The sequence below is a fragment of the Miniopterus schreibersii genome (assembly GCF_964146895.1).
Source record: "Miniopterus schreibersii genome assembly, chromosome: 4".
Lineage (NCBI taxonomy): Eukaryota > Metazoa > Chordata > Mammalia > Chiroptera > Miniopteridae > Miniopterus > Miniopterus schreibersii.
Window position 1 is genome coordinate 68,532,029 of NC_138105.1, and position 25,397 is coordinate 68,557,425.

Here is a 25,397-nt window from a genome sequence, read left to right on the forward strand (position 1 = left end):
GTTATTGTACAAATATGGACACCAAGGTTTCTCATTCAGTTGAGCAACGTTTCCCACTTACAAAGCAAGTGCTGGTTTGGATGAAATTCAGAGTGTTTGAGGCTAAGTAATACAACAAACAGTAAAGGCCGTCATGGGCACTTCTGTCTTCCCCAGGAGAGGAAGGACCCCTGCTGTACAGAGGCAATCCTGTTAGGACACCTGATTATCTTATAAGCCGCTTATAAATCTGCATTATCTTGTAAATCTCTGTCTTCGAGAACCAAAACTTGTTGCTGTTTTTATGTTTTCATATGAGCGTATGGATTTCATTCCCACTCTGATTTAGCTGTTTGGGTTTTTTTGTTGTTTTTTGTTGTTGTTGTTTTTAAATGCTATGCCACTTACTACCTAGGAGGAAAAGTCCTCTTAGGATGAGACAGAGAATGTCATCTCTATAGTTGTCCAGTTGCTCTGAGAATGCATCCCTAATGCAGACAAATAGTGTTTCCATGAAGGAAACTTATGAGCTTCATGTTTATATACAACATTTTTAAATACAAGCTCAGGTGCCAAGTGTATGCCTGAATGGATGCCACAACCTGTTACACATTACTTTATGGATGGAGGTGGATATACCTTGTAGATAAGTGAGAAGATCTGGGGCATTGTTTAAGATGAAAATATTAAAATTTTTAAAAGAAATGATGAAACCTGAGTGATGGTTTAGGAATGCTAATTTTCTGTTATCCAGAGGCATTAACAACGATGGTGCAGTCAACCCAACAGTCAGAAAATATGTATGTACTCAGACCTTGTCTCTTCCATCCAATTTATACTTTGTGTTCATAACTAAATTTCACTTACCTAAGTATCCTCACCAGTAACTGGGTCATAAAATACACTAACTCATCAGTGATTTGACAAGCCCTTCTGAGCATGTCAAAGTTTGGGGAACCATACTCTACAGAAGAGATTAAATAACTTCATTCTCACCTTTCTGATTGTCTGAAGGCAAAGGAATATTTCAGGAAGAGATGCTATGGATTGTTCTTTGTTTCAGTCCCAGTACTTGGCACAATATGTAAAACAGAGGTGGTGAGCAATAAAAATGTGGGTCAAAGTGTGAGTGAAAGGAAGAGGAGATGTAGGAGATGATAATGGAGAGAAAATTAGCAGAGGGAAAGAGTTTATATTCACATGGATCCACAATACACAAATTTTTTCCCTTTTTTTTAAGGACTGCTTTCTCATAGGTTGCTGGTCCTTACTGAAAAGCTTGTCAGCAGTAAGTGGGAGTGGTACCAAGAACTTGCATTTCTAACAATTTCCTAGGTGATGCTCCTGCTGCTCACCTAAGGACCACTTATTTTATTTTCACTCCATCTTTTCCATCAGATTCACCAAGAGCATGGAGCCCAGAAATAAAACCGATATTTCAGAATTCTTTCTCTTGGGATTGACCAATGACCCAGAGCTGCAGTCCCTCCTCTTCTACCTGTTCCTGTCCATCTACCTGGCCACCATTCTGGGAAACCTACTTATCATCCTGGCTGCCATCTCCGACCCCCACCTGCACACCCCCATGTACTTCTTTCTCTCCAATCTGTCTTTTAATGATATCTGTTTAAGCACAACCACAACCCCAAAGATGCTGGTGAACATCCAAGCACAGAATCAGAGCATCAGTTATCTAGGCTGCCTCACCCAGATCTGCTTCGTCATGGTGTTTGTTGGTTTGGAAAACTTCATCCTTGCAGCAATGGCCTATGACCGCTATGTGGCCATTTGTCACCCACTGAGATACACAGTTATCATGAATACCCATCTCTGTATTCTGGTGATTGTGCTCTCGCTGCTCATTAGCATTGGGAATGCCCTGCTCCACAGCCTGATGGTGTTGCGGCTGTCCTTTGGTAAGGATTTGGAAATCCCTCACTTTTTCTGTGAGCTTGCTCAGGTCACCAAGCTTGCATGTTCTGATACCCTCATCAATAACATCTTCATATATTCTATGGCTAGCCTCCTTGGTGGTATTCCTCTGTGTGGAATCATTTTCTCTTATACTCAAATTGTCTCCTCTGTTTTAAGGATACCATCTGCGGGGGGAAAGTATAAAGGTTTTCTGACCTGTGGGTCTCACCTCTCAGTGGTTTTGTTGTTCTACATGACAGTTGTTGGGGTGTATATTACTTCCGAAATTACCGGCTCTTCTAGAAAGACTTCAGTGGCATCAGTGATGTACATTGTGATTCCTCAAATGTTGAACCCTTTTATCTACAGCCTGAGGAACAAGGACATGAAGGGAGCCTTGAAGAGTCTCATTAGTAGGATATCTTCTTTTTTATGACTGTGTCATCTACTTTGACCTTGGATTTTTAGGATGAATAATAGTGATAGAAATTGTGGGAGATCCAGAATGCCTGATTCTTCTGTCACCAAATTTTTCATAAATGATTAGATAATATAATGACCAAATACATTTTAACTTGGTGTTGAAACCTGACTTTTCAGTATTTCTATGTTGTTTGACAAATGATGTTAAGTCTCAACTCAATCTTTTTTCTCAGGATCCATATAATCAAAACTTGAGGCAGTGGTTAAAGTTTTAGTAATATTTTTATAAATAAATCTCAGAAGAGGGAAAGGTGTAGAAGATGGAGAGTACAGAAAACGAATGGAAGCACAGCTGTGGCCACTTCTACAGACTGGCTTCCGCCTTTTCCCAAGGTAGGGCCGTGTCTATTAAAACCTAAAGTTAGGCCCACAGTGAAGCAAGGGAGCTCACCTTTCATACCCCAATCTAGCAATTATTGAGACCAGTCACTGGTAAACCATATCCCTTTGAGGCAACATCAGCATCCACTACACTCAGTTTCATTATCTATAAAGTTGGCATAATTATATCATCTCAGTAGTGTGAGATGATTGTGAGGTATTTGAACTTTATTGGTGAGAAAGCCTTTGGTTCTAATAAGAAAAGAAATTCCTAAAAAATCTGTTATATGGTCAAACAATTAAGAGAGTTGTCTGTCAATTCAAGGACCTCAGAGGTAAGGACTTCAAGAACAGGAGAGTAGAAATCATCCATTCCTCCATTTGGTGACTTCGTTCTAAGAATGGTTCTTCTCAGGTTCACAAGAGGGTGGCAGCAAATATAAGTGTCATACTTGGACATGATGCCCAGAGACAGAAAACTGTCCTTACCTGGGTCAAATGATAATAGATCTTTTGACGGAGTCAACAAAAGGACATCTGTAGTGGGTTATGTGTCAACCTTCAGCACAGTATGTCCATATCCCAACCCCCCGAATGTGTGATTATTCACTTATTTGATAAGAGGATGAATGTTACTTATTTGGGGGAAAGGGTTCTTGCAGAGGATACACTTATGCTGGCTTATCTGGGTGGCCCTAAGTATAATGTCATGTATTTTTATAAAACAGAAGTGGAGGAAACACAGGGAAAGGAGAAAGCAATGTGACCAGGGAGACATAATAGATAAATAGTATTTCATTTCCAGTATTTGATCATTTTTGCCTTACAAATCCGTCATTTTCACTGGACTCTAATGTATCATTTAATCACTCCTTTATATTTCCCAGTAACATATATTAAATAAATTTGCCCTAATACTGACCTTGTTAAAAGTTTAAATTTAATTAATGACTTCTCACTGATGTCAGCGATATGGCAGAATAGAGAGTTTGTGACCTCCCTACTCCCAGGAACACACTGAATACACAAGTACACACAAAACAATTCCTTTTGAGAGAAACCCAGAAGCTGGTTGAGTGACTTCTACACATTAGGGCACTGCAAAAATACCCACAATGAAATAGATATGAAAAGTTGAGACATATACCATAAAACCCATCCCTGGTATAACGCCTTACAACAGGAAGGAATCCCTAACTCAGTTTATCCATAAAACTAAAGCGTTTGAATCACACAGTTAGTGCTCTGGCTTTTATGGAAAACCTGAGAGACTGAATCCCAAATCACTTAGCTCTGAGAGCCAACATAGCTTGGCATTTGTGAGTCCTCCATCACCATAAGCATTACAGGCCTACCTCAAAAAAACAAGAAAAATCTCAAATAAACAATCTAACTTTACACTTAAATAAACTTGCAAAAGAACAACATAGCCCAAAGTGACTAGAAAAAATAAAGATCAGAACAGAAATAAATGAAGCAGTATTTTAAAAAAACAAAAACAAAAACAAAAAACAACAACAAAAGATCAATGAAACCAAAAGTTGGTTCCTTGAAAAGATACACAAGATTGACAAATCTTTAACCAGACTCATCATGAAAAAAAGAAAGAGGACCCAAATATTGAAATCAGAAATAAAAAAAGGAAAAGTAACAACTGGCACCACAGAAATGCAAAAGATTGTAATAAAATATTATGAACAACTATATGCAATCAAATTGGACAATATGGATAAAATGGATAAATTCCCAGAAACACATAATTTCCTAAAACTAAGTCATAAAGAATTAGAGAATATGAATAGACAGATTACAGCCAGTGAAATTGAATCAGTAATCAATAAACTCTGAACAAACAAAAGTCCTGGACTAGACAGCTTCACAGGTGAATTTTACCAAACATTCAAAGAATTATCACCTATTCTTTTCAAATTATTCTTAAAAAATTCAAGAGGAGAAAAGACATTCAAGCTTATTTTATGAGGCCAGCATTATCCTAATTCCAAAACCAGATAAAGACACTACAAAAAAGGAAATTATAACCTATATCACTGATGAACATAGATGCTAAAATCCTCAACAAAATATTAGCAAATGGATCCAGCAATACATTAAGAAGATCATACATCATGGTCAAGTGGGATTTATTCCAGGAATGCAAGGTTGGTACAATATGTACAAATCAATAAACATGATACACCACATAAAGCATTAATCATAAAAACCATTAATCATATTAATACGTACAGAAAAAGCATTTGATGAAAACCAGTGCCCATTTAATAAAACCTCCCAGCAAAGTGAGAATAGAGGGAACATACCTCAATGTAATAAATGCCGTATATGATAAACCCACAGTCAACATCATACTCATTGGGCAAAAGCTAAAAAAGTTTCCCTTAAAATTGGCAACAAGACAAGGATGCCCACTTTCACCACTCTTATTCAACATAGTACTGGAAGTCCTAGTCACAGCAATCAGACAAGAAGAAGAAATAAAAGGCATCCAAATTGGAAAGGAGGAAGTGAAACTGTCATTATTTCCAGATGACATGATACCGTATATATACCGTATATATACTGTAAAGATTCCACCAAAATACTACTAGATGTGACAAAATAATTCAGTAAAGTCACAAGACACAAAATAAATGTCCAGAAATTAGTTGCATCTTTATATGGCTATAATGAACTATCAGAAAGGGAAACTAAAAAAACAACCCCATTCACAATTGTTTCAAAAACAATCAAATACTTAGGAATAAATTTAACCAAGGATGTAAAAAACCTGTACTTGGAAAATTATAAGACACTGAAGAAAGAAACTGAAGAAGGTACAAATAAGTGGAAGCATATACCATGTTCATAGATAGGAAGATTTTAACATCATTAAAATCCCCATACTACCCAAAGCAATCTATAGATTCAACTAAATTCCTATCAAGATACCAATGCCATATTTCATGGAACTAGAACAAATATTCCAAAAATGTGTATGGACTCACAACACACCCTGAATAGCCACAGCACTCTTGAGAAAGAAGAACAAAGTTGGAGGAATCACACTACTTGATATCAAGCTATCCTATAAGGCCATAGTAATCAAAAGAGTATAGAACTGGCATAAAAATGGACAAATAGATCAATGGAACAGAACAGAAAGCCCAGAAATAAACCCATGCCTTTATAGTCAATTAATATTTGATAAAGGAAATAAGAACATACAATGGGGTAAAGATAGTCTCTCTCTCTCAAATCAGTTTTAAAAATGAGCAAAGGACCTGAATAGATACTTTTCCAAAGAGGACATACAGATCACTAATAGACATATGAAAAGATCCTTTAATCATTAGAGAAATGCAAATAAAAGCTACGATAAGATACCACCTCACACCTGTCAGAATGGCTGCCATCAATAAATCAACAAACAAGTGTTGGCAAGGATGTGAAGAAAAGAATGAAATTCTGACACATGCTACACATGGATAAATCTTGAAAACATCATGCTTGATGAAATAAGCCAGGCACAAAAGGACAAATATTGTATGATTCCATTTATATGAGGAACCTGCAAATAGGCAAACTTACAGTGACAGAAAGTAGAATGGTGGATACCAGGGGAGGGAGGAAGGATTATTGTTTTTACCGCACTGGAATGTACTAACAGTTTTTATGTCTGTACTGAATAATAAAATCACATTGATATGTATGGGGTTGACAATGTGACATTTGGAAATATTTCATTGGAAGTTTATTTGTCTTCTTTTCTGTTTTTATAGTAAAAGGAATTGGGAATTTTCATGCTTGGGTCACTTGTTTTAGTGTTGCATTTTTAAAGTGCTTGAATTTCTCAGTCCTTACCTTTGGGATTGTGCTGATTCTCTTAAGAAATGCTTACTCCTCCAAGGTCATAAAAATACTTTTATATATTATTTTCTGAAATATTTAGTCACTTATACTTTGGTTTTTAAGGTATTGGAATGATTTTTGTTTTGGTCTAGAAAGATATCCATTTCAATTCCTTTTCTTGAGAGTTTTTTATTGTGACAAAATATATGTAACATAAAATTTACCATTTCAGCCATTTTCAGCTTACAGTTCCGTAGCACTGACAACAGTGACATTGCCGCGTGACCATCACCACCATGCACTCCCAGAACTTCTTTATTGTCCCAAACAGAAACTCTGCCCCATGAAACAATAACTCCAGCATTTTTATTCTCTCCTCAGAACTTTCAGAACTCAATTTCTTTTTTTACTTTAGCCCATCATAGCTGATTTGAGACTTCTGGCCTGCAGGACTGCAAGAGCATATATTTTGTTGTCTTAAGCTACTAAGCTATGGTAATGGGTTACAATGACAAAAGGAAACCAACACAGAGCACATGTCCCAATTCAGGCTGATGATAAAAAAAAAAAAAGATGTCTTCTGGACATGTCCTTGGAAAGATTATGTCTGCATGGCAAAGAGACCAAAGGAGAGGCAGTTAATTTTCTGTTTCTGGTTATCGTGTCTGAAATGTCCCTGCACTGTTGCAGGCACTGGTGACCTTTAGGGGAACAGCCTTAGGAAGAAACCAAAACTGGGCAGAGTGAAATGCAGCCCTGTGGTTCTGGGCCTGAACCTACCTGATCTCTGAAATTCCTATTGGGGAAGACACTTGTTTTTATCATTTGACCCTATTGGAGTTGAGACTTTCGCCTTATTACAGCTGAAGGCATGGATCCTCACTGATAGAAATGAAGTATCTCAAATCTTCCCAACACGAGGGGGAAACTACTGTGATTACGCCAATTTTACAGATGAGGAGATTGAGCTTAGAGAGTCAAAATAAACTGTCAAAGGCCACAGAGCTATGGTTTAACAGAGGAAGGATTCAAACTCAGAGAGTCTGACTCTAAAATTCTCACCCTTAACCAGTTGATCTCTGGTGTGGGGTATCCAAAGAGGTTGGTTAGGTTTTCTGGATCTCTCAAAATTCATTTCACTCCATCATATTCCAGCGGTGTAACCCAAAGCAGCTGACATATCAATGAAAAGATGATATTCTAGAGATGAGCTTACTCAAAGCCCCTATCATGTCCTTGTTCCTCAGACTGTAGATAAATGGGTTCATCATAGGTGTGACCACTGTATATATCACTGACACTATTGCACTCTTCCTGGAAGAGTGTGTAGCTGCAGAACTAAGGTATACCCCAAAACCTGTCCCATAGAACAAGGAAACAACTATTAAGTGTGACCCACAAGTGGAAAATGCCTTATACTTTCCACCAGCTGTTGGGATTTTCAGGATGGAGGAGACAATTCGAGTATAAGAGAAAATTATCCCAGAGAGAGGAACAACACCCAAGAGGCTGGTCACAAAGTACACAAGGACGTTATTGATGAAGATATTAGAACAGGCGAGCTTCAGAATATGAGCTAATTCACAGAAAAAGTGCAGGATTCTCAGGTCCGTGCAGAAGGACAGCCGCAGTGCCATCAGAGTGTGGAGCAGGGCATCCAGAACACTAACAAGGAAGGCCAGCAGGACCAGCAGCCCACAGAGTCTGGGGTTCATGATGACGTTGTATCTCAGTGGGTGGCAGATGGCCACAAATCGATCATAGGCCATCATTATCAGAATTCCATTTTCCAATCCAGCAAAAGTCAGGACAAAGCAGACTTGGGTGAGGCAGCCTGTGTAACTGATGGCTTTGCTCTGCGTCTGGATGTTCACCAGCATCTTCGGGATCGTGGTGGTGGTGAAGCAGATGTCCACCAAGGACAGGTTGGAGAGGAAGAAGTACATGGGTGTGTGGAGGCGGGAGTCAGAGATAATGGCCACAATGATGAGCAGGTTGCCAAGCACAGTGACCAGGTACAGGGACAGGAACAGGCAGAACAGGAGGGGCTGCAGCTCTGGATCATCCGACAGTCCCAGGAGGAGGAATTCTGCAGCATCAGAGAGGTTTCCTGATTTCATGTTGCTGATGGTCCTGATAGAAAAGATGGAAGTGACAAGAAAACACAACTTAAGAGAAACTTTCTTAAACTTGTCTATATTTTGAAACCAAATCAATTACAGATCTTTTCTCTTGTTTTCTTCTCTCCTTTCTTCCTCTTTCCACACCAGCCTCTGTACCAAGGTTTTATTTTCCATCTATTCTTTGTCAAGTAGGGGTACTCGGTGAGAAGAAAATAGGAATGAAACATTGAGCTCCCCCTTCAAGCAAATAATAATTCTAGAATAATATTATGGAGGCTGTAGTCTAGAATACAGTTTGGGCAAAATCCTGCCTACTGCTCATTTTTGTAAATAAGAGTTTACTGGAACACAGCCATTTGTTTACGCATTGTCCATAGCAGCTTACCTGCTGCAACACGAGTTGAATACTTGTGGCAGAAGCCATATAGCCCAAAATATATATATATATTTTACTACCTGTTTCTTTACTGAAAAAGTCTGCCTGCCTCCATCTAGTCCAGAAGCTTGATTAGATTTAGGTTCAATTTTTGGCAAAATCCTTAAGTATTTTCATGAGGCAGCACATACTGTCTGCTTGTCTTGTTTCTTGTAGTAATTATTGCCTGGATCCATTAATTCATCAGGTGTTACAAAATACTGATATCCTAATTTTTTGTTCATTTATTGGCTGAAATACTTCCATTAAAGAGGAACTTTCTCTGTTCAAATAGGTGGTCATCCTGAGATAGAGTTCCTATTTTTTTACAAAAGCAGAGTATACCTTAATTCATTACCTTTTAAAATAATAAATTGGTTTTCAGCATTATCCAGAGGTGAATATTGTAACATCATGAACTCCTGGATTCTAAGTGCATTTGATATATTTTCATTCATTGCAATTATTATTCATATTGATTCTCGAATTATCCCATTGCTGGTCAGTGAAAGCCTCCTCAACTTGCCTCCTGAGTCCTTCTGAAATGAACCTAGCAGTCTCATATCTGCCTTAAATTTGGCATGAAAAATGTTCTGTGCCCATCTTATGCATTTTCAGTCCCAGGCCAAGAACCAGCCATTTTTCCAGGGAGCACTGATTCTTTCAGGTAATAAACGGGATCTAGAGATCACAATCTGGGTGCTGAGGGGTTCTCAGTGCCACTGGATTGGCCATTGTTTTTAGTCCATTTTAGTAGGCAGAGTCAGAAAATAAGTATTTTTAAACATTAGTTCATTTAATTCTTTCATAAAATCTAAAGATTATGTATCACTCTCATCCATTTATATTTGAGGAAACTGGGCAAAAGGATGTTTAGATACAGCTAGTGGGTGTATACAAAGATATAGCTAATGGGTGGCAGAGTTAAGAATTGACTTCAGGAAGGTCCTCCAGAGCTGGCATACTTAACCATGATGTGGTACTGCCCTGAACAATTCCATAAGTCAACCTCTTATGAAATCACTCTGGTTCTATCATTTCCCTTTTAAAAACTTGGATGACATCCTAGCAAATAAAATCCCAATCATTCCTTGGTTTTCAGTCTCCCACTCTCCCCTGATCACACATAGTTAGGGTGTATTGACCGACACCACCAAAACAGGGCACATCTGTCACACCTGAGGTCAAGATTAGAAAATGCTGCCTGTTCAAATGGAAGCTTGTACGGATCTGTCCTGCATCAGATGTATGTGCATATGTAATTGATTTTAACAGACACTGGGCACAGGGCTCTGCTCCACAGAGTCTCGCAGGCACCCAAGCTGATAGGGGTTCCACAGTCTAGTCGTTGTATCATTTGAAACATGAGACCTTTTTAGTCATGACAATGGAGGATACAACATGTCCACAAATTCTTTGATATTTTCCGTAAAGGAGGGGAGGGGGAGGGAGGCAGAGAGAGACAGAGAGAGAGAGAAGGAGGAAGGGAGAGAAATATGCTAGGAAAGCAGATTTCTCTTCATTATTTGAAGGCTAAAATGTCCCTCTCTGAAGCTAGGGTGAAGCTGTTTTCCATAACAGAACAGTGAGAGAGAGAATGATATATAAGGAGTCCTTAGCAAATAAAATAAAATAAAATAAAATAAAATAAAATAAAATAAAATAAAATAAAATAAAATAAATAAAATAAAATAAAATAAAATAAAATAAAATAATAATAAATAAAATAAAATAAAAAATAAAATAAAATAAAATAAAATAAAATAGTCCTTGTGTCACCCTCAGAGTCCTAGAGAGAAAGCATCTCTTAATTAGTTAATCCTGATATCCAGGCTGCTTAACAGGTCCCCAGAAAGGCTGGTGAAGAGATAGAAGGGAAACACCAAATACAGCTGAATAATTTCACTTTCAGGGTAATGGTGGGGTTTACAATAATAGTGTTTGCCACAGTATATTCAAGTAGTAAAACTTCAGTACTTTGTGCCTATCTTTATGTCTGAGAGAAAAAATATGAACTTGGTTTTGGAAATTCCTTACCTCTTCCTCACTGGTAATTTCTAAAATAAACACACATGAGCTTTTCTGCTTAATAGTCTTTGAACACATAACTATAAGGGAAAGAAAGGAGGAAGGGAGGGAGGGAGGAAGGAAGGATTTAAATCTTTATGAGAATTATTACAATTAATCTCTGTGCATAGCTTAATAGCCTAGATAGATTCATTTGCCCTTTTCTTTACTCCCTTCATAGAAATCTTACCATCAATGTCTTTCCCATCAGTTTCCCTTTCTTACTGCAGTTTGTGAAATGGAAGTTAATCTTTTTTTCATCCAGGAGCATAGGTCACTCCCTCTTTTTTCATCTTAACCCATGTTTGTCATTTGTATTATAGATAATATAGGAAAGAAAACATTATCTTAATAGTTCTCATAACGGGGGGGGGAAATTGTAATTATGTGTAGCGATGGATGTTAACTAAAATTATTCCATTTCACAATATAAAACTTTCCCTTTTTTGTAGAACTCCTTGGAGTGCGCCCTTCTGGTTGTTAAACAGAATGCTGCCCAATTAATGAATTGCTTAATAAAGACAATCAGATCTTCAAATTTACTCAGTTGAATTTTGTGTTTTAACACTCAGAGAGAAGCAATGAAAGATTGGCACGTGCTGGCAGTGTAACTGCATCTACCTATGTTCTCATGGACTGAGTTAAAGAAATTGCTGTAATGGTGTCTCGGCCAAATATATTATAAATATATTACAGAAGCACAGCATGTGTAGAGCTGAATGGTGTGGTGAGCCACTTAATCCAAGCTCTTTGTTTCACAAATCGAAGCCCTGAGCAGAGCTGACTTTTCCTGGAGAAAGACAAGTGACCACAAGGACATCAACCTTTAGGGGTAGGACCTGAACTCAGACACTCCTTGGTTCAATCATGAATCATGGACCTGCGACATGGGAAGGTCTCTGAGCCTATCTGAGCAGATTCAGTCTTCTCATTTCTATGATGAGAACCACTATAAGAAATGTACAGGGGCATTGCAGGGATGGGAAATGAACAAATGGAAAGCACCGAGCACAGTTCACCATATGGGGCCCTGCCCTGATTTTTCCTATCATTTTTGGCGTTAGCTGTGGACAAGTCCTGATGCCTAGAAGAGAGGGTAAGACAGGGTGAACAGAGAAGGAGGGTAAAGGGAGGACACCCCAAGAATAACGTCTCTGCTGAGAAAGGAGGAATGTGCTCAGTTCCCACTGGACGCCCTCATAGTGTAATAGAGCAGAGAGAGAAAACAACCTATATAAACATGTGTGAGAATAGATACACAAGTTATGGCATGTTATTTTAATACCATTTCATACTACTTTAACACTATTTCATCATACTTAATGTTTAAATTGCTCATCATATTAATTTTTTAAATATTCAAAATAAAAATATTTGTATTCATTCTAGATATATAAAATTAAACTGAAGAAATTATTAAAAGAGAAAAGCGATTTATACAATAATAGCTATAGAATGTTGACGTTTACGTAAATATAAATATCTCATAAAATACTTAACTATTGTTTATTTTCATAAAGTTTTATAATGTTGTATTTCAATCATCCTGAAAAGTACAGAGTCACAGTGAAGGGCTTAAGCCCACCAGCCAACATGATCAAATACAAATTCAAATATATGCCATACTTGCTTCAGTTTCTTAAAAACAATGTAGATTCCCTTGAAGCCCTAGCATGTCCCTGCACAATCTCAATATTAACCTTTGCTCCCCAGGACACTGAACGTCATGTATTATTCCCCTGAAGGGTTTCCCGTGAGTAATGATGTGTCCATATACATCCTGTTTATGGGACATTATAGATTATGTGTTCATATTTGTTACTCCTGGTATCATAGTCCATATTTAACTCAGCAACTTTGTTTTTGGCTTAACATTGTGGTTCCTTTATTTATCAAGATTGATACAAGGAGGTCTGGTTCATTAATTTTAACATACATTCTCACATCAATGGACATTTGGGTTCGTTATAATTTTTTTCCATAGTAGAGAAGTATTTATAGAGACACAAATCACATGGAATAATAGTGTTAGAGTAAGCATGACAAATACCACCCAATTCCACACAGTGGGAGGGAAGGAGGGGAGTAAACAATAATAAAGAGGACTTTTCCATACAGTTAACCCTGTATGAAGGCAAAGAAAGGCCTTTAGTCTACACAGAAAGGCAAAGAAAGGCCTTTCTGTGTAGATGTTGGATGTCTAAAACCCAGTTCAAAAATAATAAAAGAAAATAAAGAAGACTTGATATGTATGTGTAACACTTTATTATTTTAAAAAAGGTGCCTAAAGTTAACATGACAAAATTTCTGCATTGATTCTAGAAAGTGGTTGCATGGCTGTTTATTTTACTATTCACTTGTGCTGTTCTGATAGTTTAAAATATTTATTTAAAATATTTAAACTAGCATTTCGTTTAGGGAGCCTTCAAAGAAAGACTGGAAATTTAGACAAGTGAATCTCAATCTGCAATCCCAGAGTCCACACAGTAAAGAGACAGGGGTGAGATTTGAGTTCTCTAAGAATGAAATCTGAAGCAGATATGGAAAAAATGAGAAGCCAAACTCACCCCACCCCTGCCCCACTCAAGACCAAATAAACAAGGGAAACCAGAGAATTTTAGGATATCTGCTTGGCTTCCAAGGGGCTAATTCATGCTTGGGTGGGGAAAGAGTCCCTGGAATTTAGAAGACAGCATAGGAGCCAGAAAGGATGAAAGCTGACTGAAAATTAGATGACAGAGAGGAAGTAAATATATGAAGAAGAGGGTCAAAAATTAGTTTCAAATTTCACTTATAACGTTTTTTAAAAGTAAGCTCATTTATGTATTTATTTTTTAAGTGTATCTTTACCGATTTCAGAGAAAGGAGGGGAGAGGGAGAGAGAAACATCAATGATGAGAGAGTCATTGATCGCTGCCTCCTGCACGCCCCCGACTGGGGATCGAGCCCGCAACCGGGGCATGTGCCCTGACCAGGAATCGAACCCCGATCTCCTGGATCCTCGGTCAACGCTCAACCGCTGAGCCACTCCCGGCCGGGCAAATTTCACTTATAACTTAATCCTACTGCACTTTCTCTTACCTCGTGGATGTCCTCCTGCTAGGCTGGTTGAAAACAGCTGTCCAGTCCCTCCCAGTGTCTCACTGGGCACCTCAGATTACCTTGGAGCCAGCAACGAGTAATTCTCCTTTCCTGTGGAAACTCAGGTGTGGAGATGGGAAATCTGTCCGCAGGAAGGGCAGGTGGACCAACTAAGGTAACTGGGCTTCTGAGAAAGAAGGATCACCTCAGGAGACTCGGGTGTGCCGGTTTTTGATCTGAACTAGGCTGCTGAGTAGAGCGGTCACAGGTAGGTGATTTGCAGTCTCTGCGGCCTTGGGGGCTCAACTCCCAAAGCTCCTCGTTAGTCATGTGCGCTGTCATTTCTCCCCCAAGGCAGTCCATATCCTTCAGGAGCACAGCTCAGAGGCGAGAACTCCTGGATGCCTGACTTCCTGACCCTGAGAGACAGGTATATATCCACTCTCTCCCCACATGTTTCCTCTTACCTCCAGGAACCTCATGCTTGAATTCTTGGGCCTGACCTTCAGGGAACCGGTGGGCTTCTCCTTAGACCAATTCCCAGCTTCCTCTGGGATTATCATGAAAGGATTAGAGAACCAGGGTGTGTGTCCCCACGGGCAGAGAGTCTCGGAGGTGCCCAGAGTGTATCATGGGATCATCTCCACAGAGTCACTCGAAGAAAATGTTCTCTTTTCTTAATTCAAGTCCCTTCATGAACGCGGCTGGTACCAGTGTAGGAAAGGGGTGGCAAAGAAACAAGCTTGCTAGTTACTTGGCCGGGCTTTCAGAGGTTGCCTGGAAAATAGACACCAAAACCAACACTCTTAAGGGATCACCAGAAAGCACTCTCTGCACAGGAATCCATTGGCCAGTGGGCTGCGTTAACATTGGGAAACTGAGGAACATACAGGAACTCTGGGTATCATTATTTCAATTCTTCTGTAAGTGTAAGAGTAGTTCAATAAAAGTTTTTAAAAATCAAACAATTCAAAATCAAAAGTGGTACCGCATGTTTCTTTTCCGAGGAGACACTAATCAGCGGAGGGCGCCTGTGCCCTGGGACCGGAGGCCCTGGGATCGGAGGCTCTGGGACTGGAGGCCCTGGGATTGGAGGCCCTGGGACCAGAGGCCGCAGTGGCTTCCACCGAGGGGTTGGCAGCCGCATCCCGGGCCGGGGCCGAGGATCTTGAGGACACAAGGCTGAGGACATGGAGTGGATCCCTGTCCCCAGGCTGGGCCGCCTGGCCAGGACATGAAGATCAAGGCCCTGGAGGAGGCCTCTCTCTCCTCCTTGCCCACCGGGGAATCTGAGACCCGTGACTTTTTCCCGGGGGCAGCCCTCAAGGACGAGGTTTTGAAGATTATGCCCGAGCAAAAGCAGACACGCGCTGGACAGAGGGCCCGGTTCAAGGCATTTGTCGCCACCGGGGACTGCAGTTGGACCTGCTGGCCTGGGTGTTGGGTGCTCAAAGGAGGTAGCCACTGCCATCCGTGGCGCCAGCCTCCCGGCCATCTCTGTTGTCCCTGTGCTGCGAGGCTACTGGGGGGATGCGCTTGGCAAGCCCCACACCGTGCCTTGCAAGGTGACTGGCCGCTGTGGCTCTGTGCTGGTGGCCTCATCCCGGTCCCCAGGGGCACTGGCATCGTCTCAGCCCCTGTGCTCAAGAAGCTGCTGCTGATGGCCAGTATGGATGACCGCTAGACCTCGGCCAGCGGCTGCACTGCCACCCTGGGCAACTTCGCCAAGGCCACCTTTGAGCCATCCCTGAGGCGCACAGCTGTCTCACCCAGATCTCTGGAAAGAGACTGTTGGCACCAAGGCTCCCCGTCAGATTTCACTGACCATCTTGCAGAGACGGCAGCCAATCGATGTGTCTGTCACACTGATGTCTCTCTCTCCCTTCCACTCTCTCTGAAAAGCAACGGGAAAAAACATCCTCGGGTGAGAATTAAAAATATGTAAATAAAAATAAATAAACAAACAATGAACCTTATTTGTGAGTTTTTAACTAAGGTGAATTCTATTTAGGTAAATGAGGCTTTGAATTCTGTAAGAGAATACTCTTTTGTAACCAAATCCCCTGGATGTAAAACCAAAGTGGAGCCCTGGCCTGTGCGGCTCATTGGTCGATGTCGCCCGGTGCACCGAGACTTGCCAGCTTGGTTCCCAGTCAGGGCACATGCCCGGGTTGCGGGCTCAGTCCCCAAGAGGGGATGTGCAGGTGGCAACTGATTGATGTTTCGCTCCCTCCCCCTCTCCCTTCCTCTCTCTCTAAAAACATCACTAAAAAACATATTTTAAAACTATATGTATTATAAAGCCAAAGTGGATACCTAATTTGCCCCCATTATGTTTTATCTGGTTTAGGAGGAAGTAAATATTTATTTCATTAACACAACACTAGGTCAAAACTCATTTCATAGGGTCAATTTAACTTTAATTTGGGGTAACATTTAAATGAAGTTCATATCACTTTTTTAAAGAATCTCTTGACATTCAAGCATGGGGGTTGTAATTTTAGGGGAGCTCACTTGAAAAGAACAAAGCTGACCTTGATAGAAGTCATGATTAAAAGGTAATAAATTGCCCATCCTGATACCCCATGAACAAAACTTGCCCAACATGAATAACTGAAAATTTTTATTTCGCAAGATACTTCAAAGCCCAACCTGATGCTGTGGGAGAAAATGGGCCACATGCTAACAGGACAAGCTCAGGGAAGGTCTGCATGGTGGCCTTACAAACTCAAGGGACCTAAAATAACCACAAAGGCTGATCTGAAATTAAAACTTTTTAACTAAAAGCAGTTTATGGTGGATAGTCATGTCCTAGGCTAGAATATTCCCTGAAAAAGGTCAATTTTCACATTAATTGAGCCTACCTATTGTTTTTTGCATCTACAATAACATACCTTTGGAATGTAATTTCCTTTTTCTGGATCCCTCAAAGCACAAGTATCACACCAGAGCGGAGACCACAAACCCCCTCGTTGTTATTGAGTTAATCGTTGACTGTTAACTATCCTGCACCCACCTATGGAAAAGAAGTATGTGTCTATCAGTTTACTTTTTATCCAGTCCCAGAGGTTTCCCTGCTTTGCTCTCTCCTGCCTCCCTAATCTATCACCAATGGAGTTCATATAACCCATTTATGTCTTCTCTTTTGATTATAATATATAAAATAAAATTCAAAACAGTCATTTTCTAGAACATTTTCTCAATCCATTAAGATTTTGCTTCCCAGCAATTGTCAATATTTTGCCTCAAATAAACTCATAAAAATTCTTTATAGCTTTAAATGTTTCTTGTATTGACAATGCCCACAGTCAAGAGCAAATTTTCTGCAGGTTAAAAACTCTTTTACAAAGCGAAGGACATTGGGAAACCTGCCACACGTTCTATTTATTACTCACCAAACGCACAGAAATCCATAGTTCAGAGAGGTAAGTGTTGGCTGGGTTGATGTTTACACACTTCTCAGCTACAGGGTGCTTTTTGTCTGGGGAAATGTGCAAGGTCACTGACTTTTATCTAGTGACATAAGGAAAGAACTAAAGATTAAAAGGCAAACCCTATTTCCTTGATTAGATTTATGCAGTGAACTTTATACAGGATTATTGACAAATTAAAGAATATGCCCTGTTAATCCAAATTCTACTTATTTGATATTTCCTAAATATCCAGAAAGATACAGGTATTTAGAAATTTCAATGGGTCATTCACTGCCTATGAAAGTCTAAACGTTACATCTTTTTGCAGGGTAATTATTTTTCATTCATTGAATAAATAAATATTTATTGAGTACCTACTGTATACCATGCACTATTCTAAATACCTTGCTGGTGTGGCTCAGCTGGTTGGGCATTGTCCCTCGCACTGAAAGTTCTCCAATTCGATCCCAGGTCGGAGTAGGTAAGGGAGGCAGCTGATCAATGTTTCTCTCTCACATCGATGTTTCTCTCTCCCTCTCCCTCTCCTTTCCTCTCTCTCTAAAATCAATAAAAACATATTTTGAAGAAACACATGTAAAAGAAAAAATATGCTATGTATATAGAACATTCAAATAAGTAAGAAAGCTTGAACAGATGGCAAATGCTGGAAGAAAAGTAAATGGCGATGGCATAATGAATGATTGGGGGCAGTCGAACCCTGTCATTCTTTCAGTTCTCATTCCAGCTGAGAACTGGACAAGGGCGATGAAATTTAGTGCTTAAAGGAACTCAGGCTGGTTGACTAAGACAGCAAGGCCCCGAATTCTATGTGATCTTCCAGCACAGTAACCTGTTTGCTCAGGCCCAGATCTCCCCCTCCCCCATGTGCCTCAGAACAAATGTTTCTGGCTTTATCTTTCCTGTTATTGCAATATTTAGCACAGTTTGTTAAGTTTCAATGCACACAACCGCCAATGTAACAGTTTTTAGCACTCCACTTCCTCTTTCTCCAGCCATCTGCCTCTGAATATTTAAGCTTTGCCCTTCCCTGTTCTGGCCTACACTTCGCACATCTTCCCATTGCAACAGTCCCCCTTAGTAAAGTCTTTCTTTACTAGTGTCTGAAGTGGTGGTTTTCTTTGTTTTGTTAAATTTGATGACCTGAATTACTTCCCGTAGAGCCAACTATGGGAAGATTAGGGAGAAGCTTCAAGAGAGAAATGCTGGTACAAAGGCCTTAAGGCATGGCTCAGCTTGGGGAGTTTGAAGAATACAGAATTCCTTTAGGTGGTAAACTGAAGTCTGTTCTGCAGAGCTGATCTTGCAACCTCTCCCCAACTCTGCCTTCAGTGACTGCCCATTGGTAGCTTGAAATGGACTGTGTGAAAGAATTTACACCACAGAAAGAGGTCAGTGCTACAAATCATAACTTTTACTGACTTCCCACTAAACCATTGCCTCTAGTCATCGGTTTCTTCATCTCCATCATGGGTATAATAATAGCACCTAACTCAGAGGTTGAAACAATTTATTGATTCATACCAGTAATATTTAATCAGCTCCTATTTGGGTTTGACACTGTGTTAAGCCATGGTGAGCAAAAACTAAGTCCTTGCTCTCTTGGAGTTGTAGTTTAGAGGGTGAAGTGCCCTTTCATCAGATAATTGCCAAAGTCCTGGACCTCAGTATAGCCGTAGGGGAGGGCCATCAGTGACTAGAGCACCCATGAGAAAGCCCCAAACCAAGAACCCTCCCCTAGGGTGAGTGTCAGAGGAGGCTACCTGGCAGGTGCACCTGAAGCAAAAATCTAGAAGCCGTAGCAATGCAGTCATTAGTATTTTCAAAATGGGATGCAGAGAGTATTTTAAATACTCCATATTTTAATGTGTATTTAAAAATAGAGTTGACCCTTGAACAACATAGATTTGAATTGTGCGGTTCCACTTATACCCAATTTTTAAAAATAAATACATAAATATATGTAATTGTGTTTTCCTTATGGCTTCCTTTTTTTCCTTTTTATTGAATGTATTGGGGTGACACTGGTTAACAAAATTATACAGGTTTCAGATACACAATTTTACAACACATCATCTGTACACTGTATTGTGTGTTCACCGCCCCAAGTCAAGTCTCTGCCCATCATCATTTATCCCCCTACACCTTCCTCCACTCCCCCCCCCCCGGCACCTTATGATTTTCTTAATAACATTTTCTTTTCTATAGCTTACTTCATCGTAAGAATACAATTTATAATACATGTAGCATACAAAATATGTGTTAATAAACTTGTATGTTACTGGTAAGGCTTCCAGTCAACAGTAGTTAAGTTTTGGGGGAGTCAAAAGTTATATGTGGATTTTTCCACTGTGTAGGGGATCAGGGACCCTAACCCCCGTGTTGTTCAAGGGTCAACTGGATATCAACAGCACACACACACACACACACACACACACACACACAAACTTTGCTCAGGATTGGACTGAATTAAAATGTAAACCAACAGAGTCAACTTTCAAGTCAATGAGAGTATTGGCAACAACCATGAAGACAGTCAGGGATAACCGACGCCTGGGAAACTGCCTCTGGAAAAGGGAGTGGTACTTGGTGAAGGGCACTGTCTTTGCCGTTGGGCATCCTGGTCAGCCCCAGGCTGTGAGCTTTAACTCTAGAGCAGAACAGAGGCGGGAGAGAGCAAAGGGCACCTGCTTCTCCTCTCGCAGGTGATTAGCAAGCCAGCAGTTCCCTTCCTTCTGCTGCAGGATTGGCATGAAGAGAGAGCAATTTGGCTAATGAGGAGCTTTGGAGATGAGGCCCCTAGGGTGAGAACAAAACTATAAAAGAACACCTGTCCCCTATTAACACAATCACCCCTGCCAGGCATGAAGCAAGATACCTTGTCTCTTTTTAAAGAATGTGTCTTGTCTCCCTGAGATTCTCGAAGGCCAATTTGTCCTCAACATTCACGTGAATTCTTGGAAGAAACTCCACCTCAGTGATATTCTGTTGGGTCATCTGGAGATCCAGAAATCCCTTGTAAGTTCTGGAGGGCCGGGGGCAACTTACTGATTATAATTATTATCCCCACTTGGAGGTAGTCCCAGGGTAATTAAGTAGGAAATCTGAATCTATGGTACTCAGAACACTGTCCCCAGGCCAGCAACCAGAGCTGGATTCATGGGCTTGCCACCAGAGCCCTTGCAGAGGACCCTGCACTTGGTTTAAGCTCTGTTGTCACTGTCTTGAAATTTTTGAACAAGGGGCCCCCCCATTTTTATTTTGCACTGGAGCCTGAAAATTATGCAGCCTGCCCAGCCAGCAGTAATCAGCATTACCTGAGAAGTTCTTGGAAATGCAATTTCTATACGTGCTGAAACTGGGGATGGGCCCAGCAATCTGTGTTTTTTGCCCCAAGTTTAAAAAAAAAAAAAAAAAAATGGATTGATGGATTGATTGATTTTAGAGAGGGAGGAAGGGGGGAGAGAGAGAAACATTGATTAGTTGTTCCACTTACTTATGCATTCATTGGTTGCTTCCTGTATGTGCCCTGACTGGGGATCGAATCCAAAACCCTGGCACATGTGGATGACGCTCCAACCTTGAGCTCTCAGGCCAGGGCAGAATTTCCTTCCTTTTTAAGGCTGCATAACATTTAATATTCCATCGTATGTATATTTCACATTGTACTTGCCCATTCATCTTCAATATGCCCTTGGGTTGCTCCCATCTCTCAGCCATCACGAATAACTGCTGGGAACGTGTGTGTATAAAGATCTCTGAGACCCTGCTCTCCCTTCTTTTGGACAGATACCCAGGCGTGGACTTGCTGGAAATGGTAATTCAATTTTAATTTTTTGAGAAACTCTTTAGCATTCTAACACAGAAAAATTTTAAAGTCTCTTTCTTGGTGTTTAAAATTTTCCAAATGTATAACCTCCATTCGTGTTTCCAGAGCAGTGTCTGTTGAAACAGATAACAGCCTGTGTATAGGGAAAGTGAAGGGGAAAGAAAGACCCTAAACCAAGCTCAGCATTTTGATACAGCCTACTGCAGCAACTATTAATAAAAATAATAACCATGGCAACAATTATAGCTGACATTTCTTAAGTGCCCACTATGTCCCTTGCAGTGAGACCTTTTCTTGTTTAATGCACAAGGCGTCTTATTTATTTGAGGGACAGAGAGGCCCTATGAACTTTGCTCAACTTCTTTTCTCTCTCTCAGCAATAGGCTATGTTTTTCCTCCCTCATAAACTATTGTGTGAGCTGTGATCCTGTAAAGTGACCCGAATGTTAGCTCTGGCTAGTTCAGCAGCTCTCTCCCTCTCCATCCAGTATGAGGGGAGAGGCAAAAAAGCTCACTCATCTCCTTTCCTGCCTCAGGACCCCATGCATACCATCCTCCCTTCACTTCTGTGAAGAATATGTGCCCCCCCCCAAAAAAAATAATAAAGAAATAAAAATAATAAAAGAATATGTGTCCTTCTGAAGCACACATCCTGAAATGAATAGTTCAGTTTTGATTAGAGCAGAAAATGACACCTTTTCATCCATAATGTTCCGTGCAGGCATTTGCACACCAGCTCTTGGAATTATTCACTCTTGAAAATTTCTTGACTCAGCCATGAGGTGGAGCGTTAGTTTTATGGGGTGGTGATTGCTGGAAGTACATCACCTCCTGTGTAGTTATCACAGGGGTCAGATAATGGAGGAACTTGAATGCCAGAGTGAGGACTTGGGCATTTATTGGGTAGAGTGCCACTGAAGTGATCCACAGGGATGTGCTGGACCTTCACTGGCACCTTTGAGAAGATTTCTCCGCAAAGATGCCAGGGTTTGAATGTACTCAAGAGTGTTTGGAGGGGCTCTGGCCAGGTAGCTCAGTTGGTTAGAGCATCATCTCGATATGCCAAGGTTGTGGGTTCCATCCCCAGTCAGGGCACATACAAGAATCAACCAATCAATGCAGAAATAAGTGGAACAACAAGTCAGGGCTTCTCTCTCTCATTTCCTCTCTCTCTCTCTCTAAAATCAGGTGTTTTGTTTTTTTAAATGTATGCGTGGAGTGTGTGGTAAGGCTCTCTGAGACAATGAAGTCATCTAACCAGGTTTGATGCCGTATGAAGGAACTAGAATTTAATCCCAGATTTTAAAATGGCATGTGGCCATGATAGCTCCTTAATAACATAAAACAGCACTCGTTTTCATTTTTAATTATAGCATTAGAAAAATATATGATGCATACAAGTCACTCAAAAATGTCTTGGTGAAGGAAGGAAGGAGTAGAGAAACCTGAAGGGAAGAATTGTTTAAATTCTAGTACTAGAATTTAAGGCACAGCTAAAAGACTTGTGTCAAACAAGTGGTGTCTGTTTCATTCTAACTCACCTCTCTATTTTCCAGCAGACTCGTCAACAACATGGAATCAGAAAACCAAACAGGCGTAGCAGAATTCCTGCTCCTGGGTCCCTGTACCTGGTCACCGTGCTTGGCAACCTCCTCATCATTGTGGCCGTCGGCTCTGACTCCCGCCTCCACGCCCCCATGTACTTCTTCCTGTCCAACCTGTCCTTGGTGGACATCTGCTTCACCTCCACTATAGTCCCCAAGATGCTGGTGAACATCCAGACAGAAAACAAAGCCATCACCTACGCAGGCTGCCTCACTCAGATATATTTTTTCATGTTTTTTATGTGTATGGACAATTTACTCCTGACCGCGATGGCTTATGACCGCTATGTGGCCATCTGCCAGCCTCTGACCTACGCGGCCGTCATGAGCCCAGGCCTCTGCGGCCTGCTGGTCCTTGTCTCCCTGGTCATTAGCCTTATGAACGCCCTGCTCCACAGCCTGATGGTGCTGCATCTGTCCTTCTGCACAGACTTGAAAATCCCGCACTTTTTCTGTGATCTCGCTCAGATCCTCAAACTTGCCTGTTCTGATACCCTCATCAACAACATCCTGATGTATTTAGTGACTATCCTTTTGGGTATTGGTCCCCTTTCTGGGATAATTTTCTCTTACACTCGAATTGTCTCCTCCATCCTGAGAATCCCATCAGCTGGTGGAAAGTATAAAGCTTTTTCCACCTGTGGGTCTCACCTGTCTGTTGTTCTCTTGTTCTATGGGACTTGTGTTGGAGTCTACCTTAGTTCTGCAGCCTCTCTCTCCCCCAGGAGGAGGGCAGTGGCCTCGGTGATGTACACAGTGGTCACTCCCATGATGAACCCCTTCATCTATAGCCTGAGGAACAGAGACATACAGGGAGCTTTAAGGAAATTCATCTCTAGAACAGGTTCCTTTTCATGATTCTGTCATCTGCCTTGGGTGTGTGCTTCTAGACGAGTCAAAGGGAATAAAATACTGGGTATGCCAGAAATCATGACTCTTCCATAATTCAGTTCTCCTAGCAAAGTGGTTAACCGTGGACTTCCTAGTCAAATAGTTTTGTATTAAATCCTGCTGTTCTGTGTTTTACTACTTGTCATTTATCAACTAATTAACTCTGAGTTCAGTTCAACATCTTCAAAATGGGCAGAGTAATATTAATTACTCTGTATGTATTTAGTGACTATCCTTTTGGGTATTGGTCCCCTTTCTGGGATACTTTTCTCTTACACTCGAATTGTGTAATATTGGGAATATTTCTCATATATTGGGATATATGAGATAATTTAATGTATATGTTTATTAAGCACTAGTAAAATTTAATGAATAATTAGCGGGTGCACAATCCATGTGTTAGTAAACTTGTAGTAAATGTTCATTTGCCTCCGCATTAATATATTGATTAAATCAAGTCTCATTTCACCCTCCCCTTTGAGTCATCTCCATCTTTTTCTTTATTTTTTCTCCTTTCTGCTAGAATCTTTACAGAGAAATAGATTTGAATAAAGTCAATTGAGATTTTTTTATTTAATCCATGAGTTATATAAAAGTGCATTTCTTAATGACCAGGTATATATAGGATCTCTTCATGCTTTTGTTATTGATTTCTAATATATTGCATTGTGAATACCCTGTATAATTTTAATTCTTTGAAATTTATTGAGACTTGCCTTTGTAGCACTTGTGGTCAAACTTAGTACATAGTCTGTGATGGAAGATAAATGTGTATTTTGATAAATGTGTAATTCTGTAAACTGAGTGCATTTTCTGTATATGTCCAATAGGTCAAGTTTTAAAATCACATTTAAATCTTATTTTTTAACTGATTTTTTTGGTCTCCATGTTGTATCAATTGTGGAGTGAAATATGTTAAAATCATCCAGAGTGGAAGTGAATTTGTCTATCTCTGCTTGTAGTTCAGTCAATGGGCTGTTGAGTACAAATATTCAACATTGTTATGTCTTCTTGGTGCCCTGAATATCTTATGTTTATGAAGTTACCTTTGTTATCTCTGGATATGTTTTTGCATTAAAGCCTACTTTGTCTCATAGTAATGTACTGTAGGTACATGAGCTTTTTCTGGGCCTTCCAGTGATGGGAAACCCAGCTGCAGTCCAGACACTCATTGGGTTGCTTCCAGTTCTCCTCTGTTTCTAAGAGACATTCCTCTGGGGTGTCCCTCACTCTTCATTCCGGAGTCTGCAGACAGCTAAAGCTCATATTAGTCACTCAGCTGCTCCTTCTAGACCATCTCAAGGGAAAAGCCAGCCGGAGTGTCTGGCTCTCCTCTCTGGAGCCCTATCCTCTCCTAGTCTCCATGAAGTGATTTTCCCCCTCTTTAGCTTTCCCAGTGCCCCCCCCCCCCGC

The 25,397-nt window shown here is 40.4% G+C and overlaps 2 protein-coding genes and 1 pseudogene across 4 annotated transcripts in view; 2 read left to right on the top strand and 1 right to left on the bottom strand.

Moving 5' to 3' along the window:
- The window catches only part of LOC308556697 (olfactory receptor 7G3-like), a gene marked incomplete at both ends in the record, with an annotated part of 35,230 nt that extends 11,279 nt beyond the window's left edge, over nucleotides 1-23,951 (top strand). Inside the window, 2 exons of one of the 2 annotated variants that reach the window (XM_081136146.1) lie at nucleotides 1,391-1,485; nucleotides 23,093-23,951. In XM_081136146.1, coding sequence (XP_080992272.1) covers nucleotides 1,391-1,485; nucleotides 23,093-23,951 — 954 coding nt within the window. Of the gene's footprint in view, nucleotides 1-1,390; nucleotides 1,486-23,092 lie in introns of those variants that run through there. The other variant, XM_081136147.1, reaches the window with a different exon arrangement.
- On the bottom strand, nucleotides 7,725-14,316 carry LOC308556694 (olfactory receptor 7G3-like; the record flags this gene model as incomplete). The annotated part of the gene is made up of 2 exons (XM_081136143.1): nucleotides 14,230-14,316; nucleotides 7,725-8,676 (listed from the first exon to the last, which is right to left on the bottom strand). The coding sequence occupies exon 2, from the start codon at nucleotides 8,661-8,663 to the stop codon at nucleotides 7,725-7,727; it is 939 nt and encodes a 312-aa protein (XP_080992269.1). The 5' UTR covers nucleotides 8,664-8,676; nucleotides 14,230-14,316.
- Nucleotides 12,875-17,230, top strand: LOC308555606 (small ribosomal subunit protein uS5 pseudogene; annotated as a pseudogene). The gene is made up of 3 exons: nucleotides 12,875-12,901; nucleotides 15,240-16,084; nucleotides 17,162-17,230. The product of its transcript is annotated as a small ribosomal subunit protein uS5 pseudogene (transcript).
- Nucleotides 23,952-25,397: the final 1,446 nt, after the last annotated feature.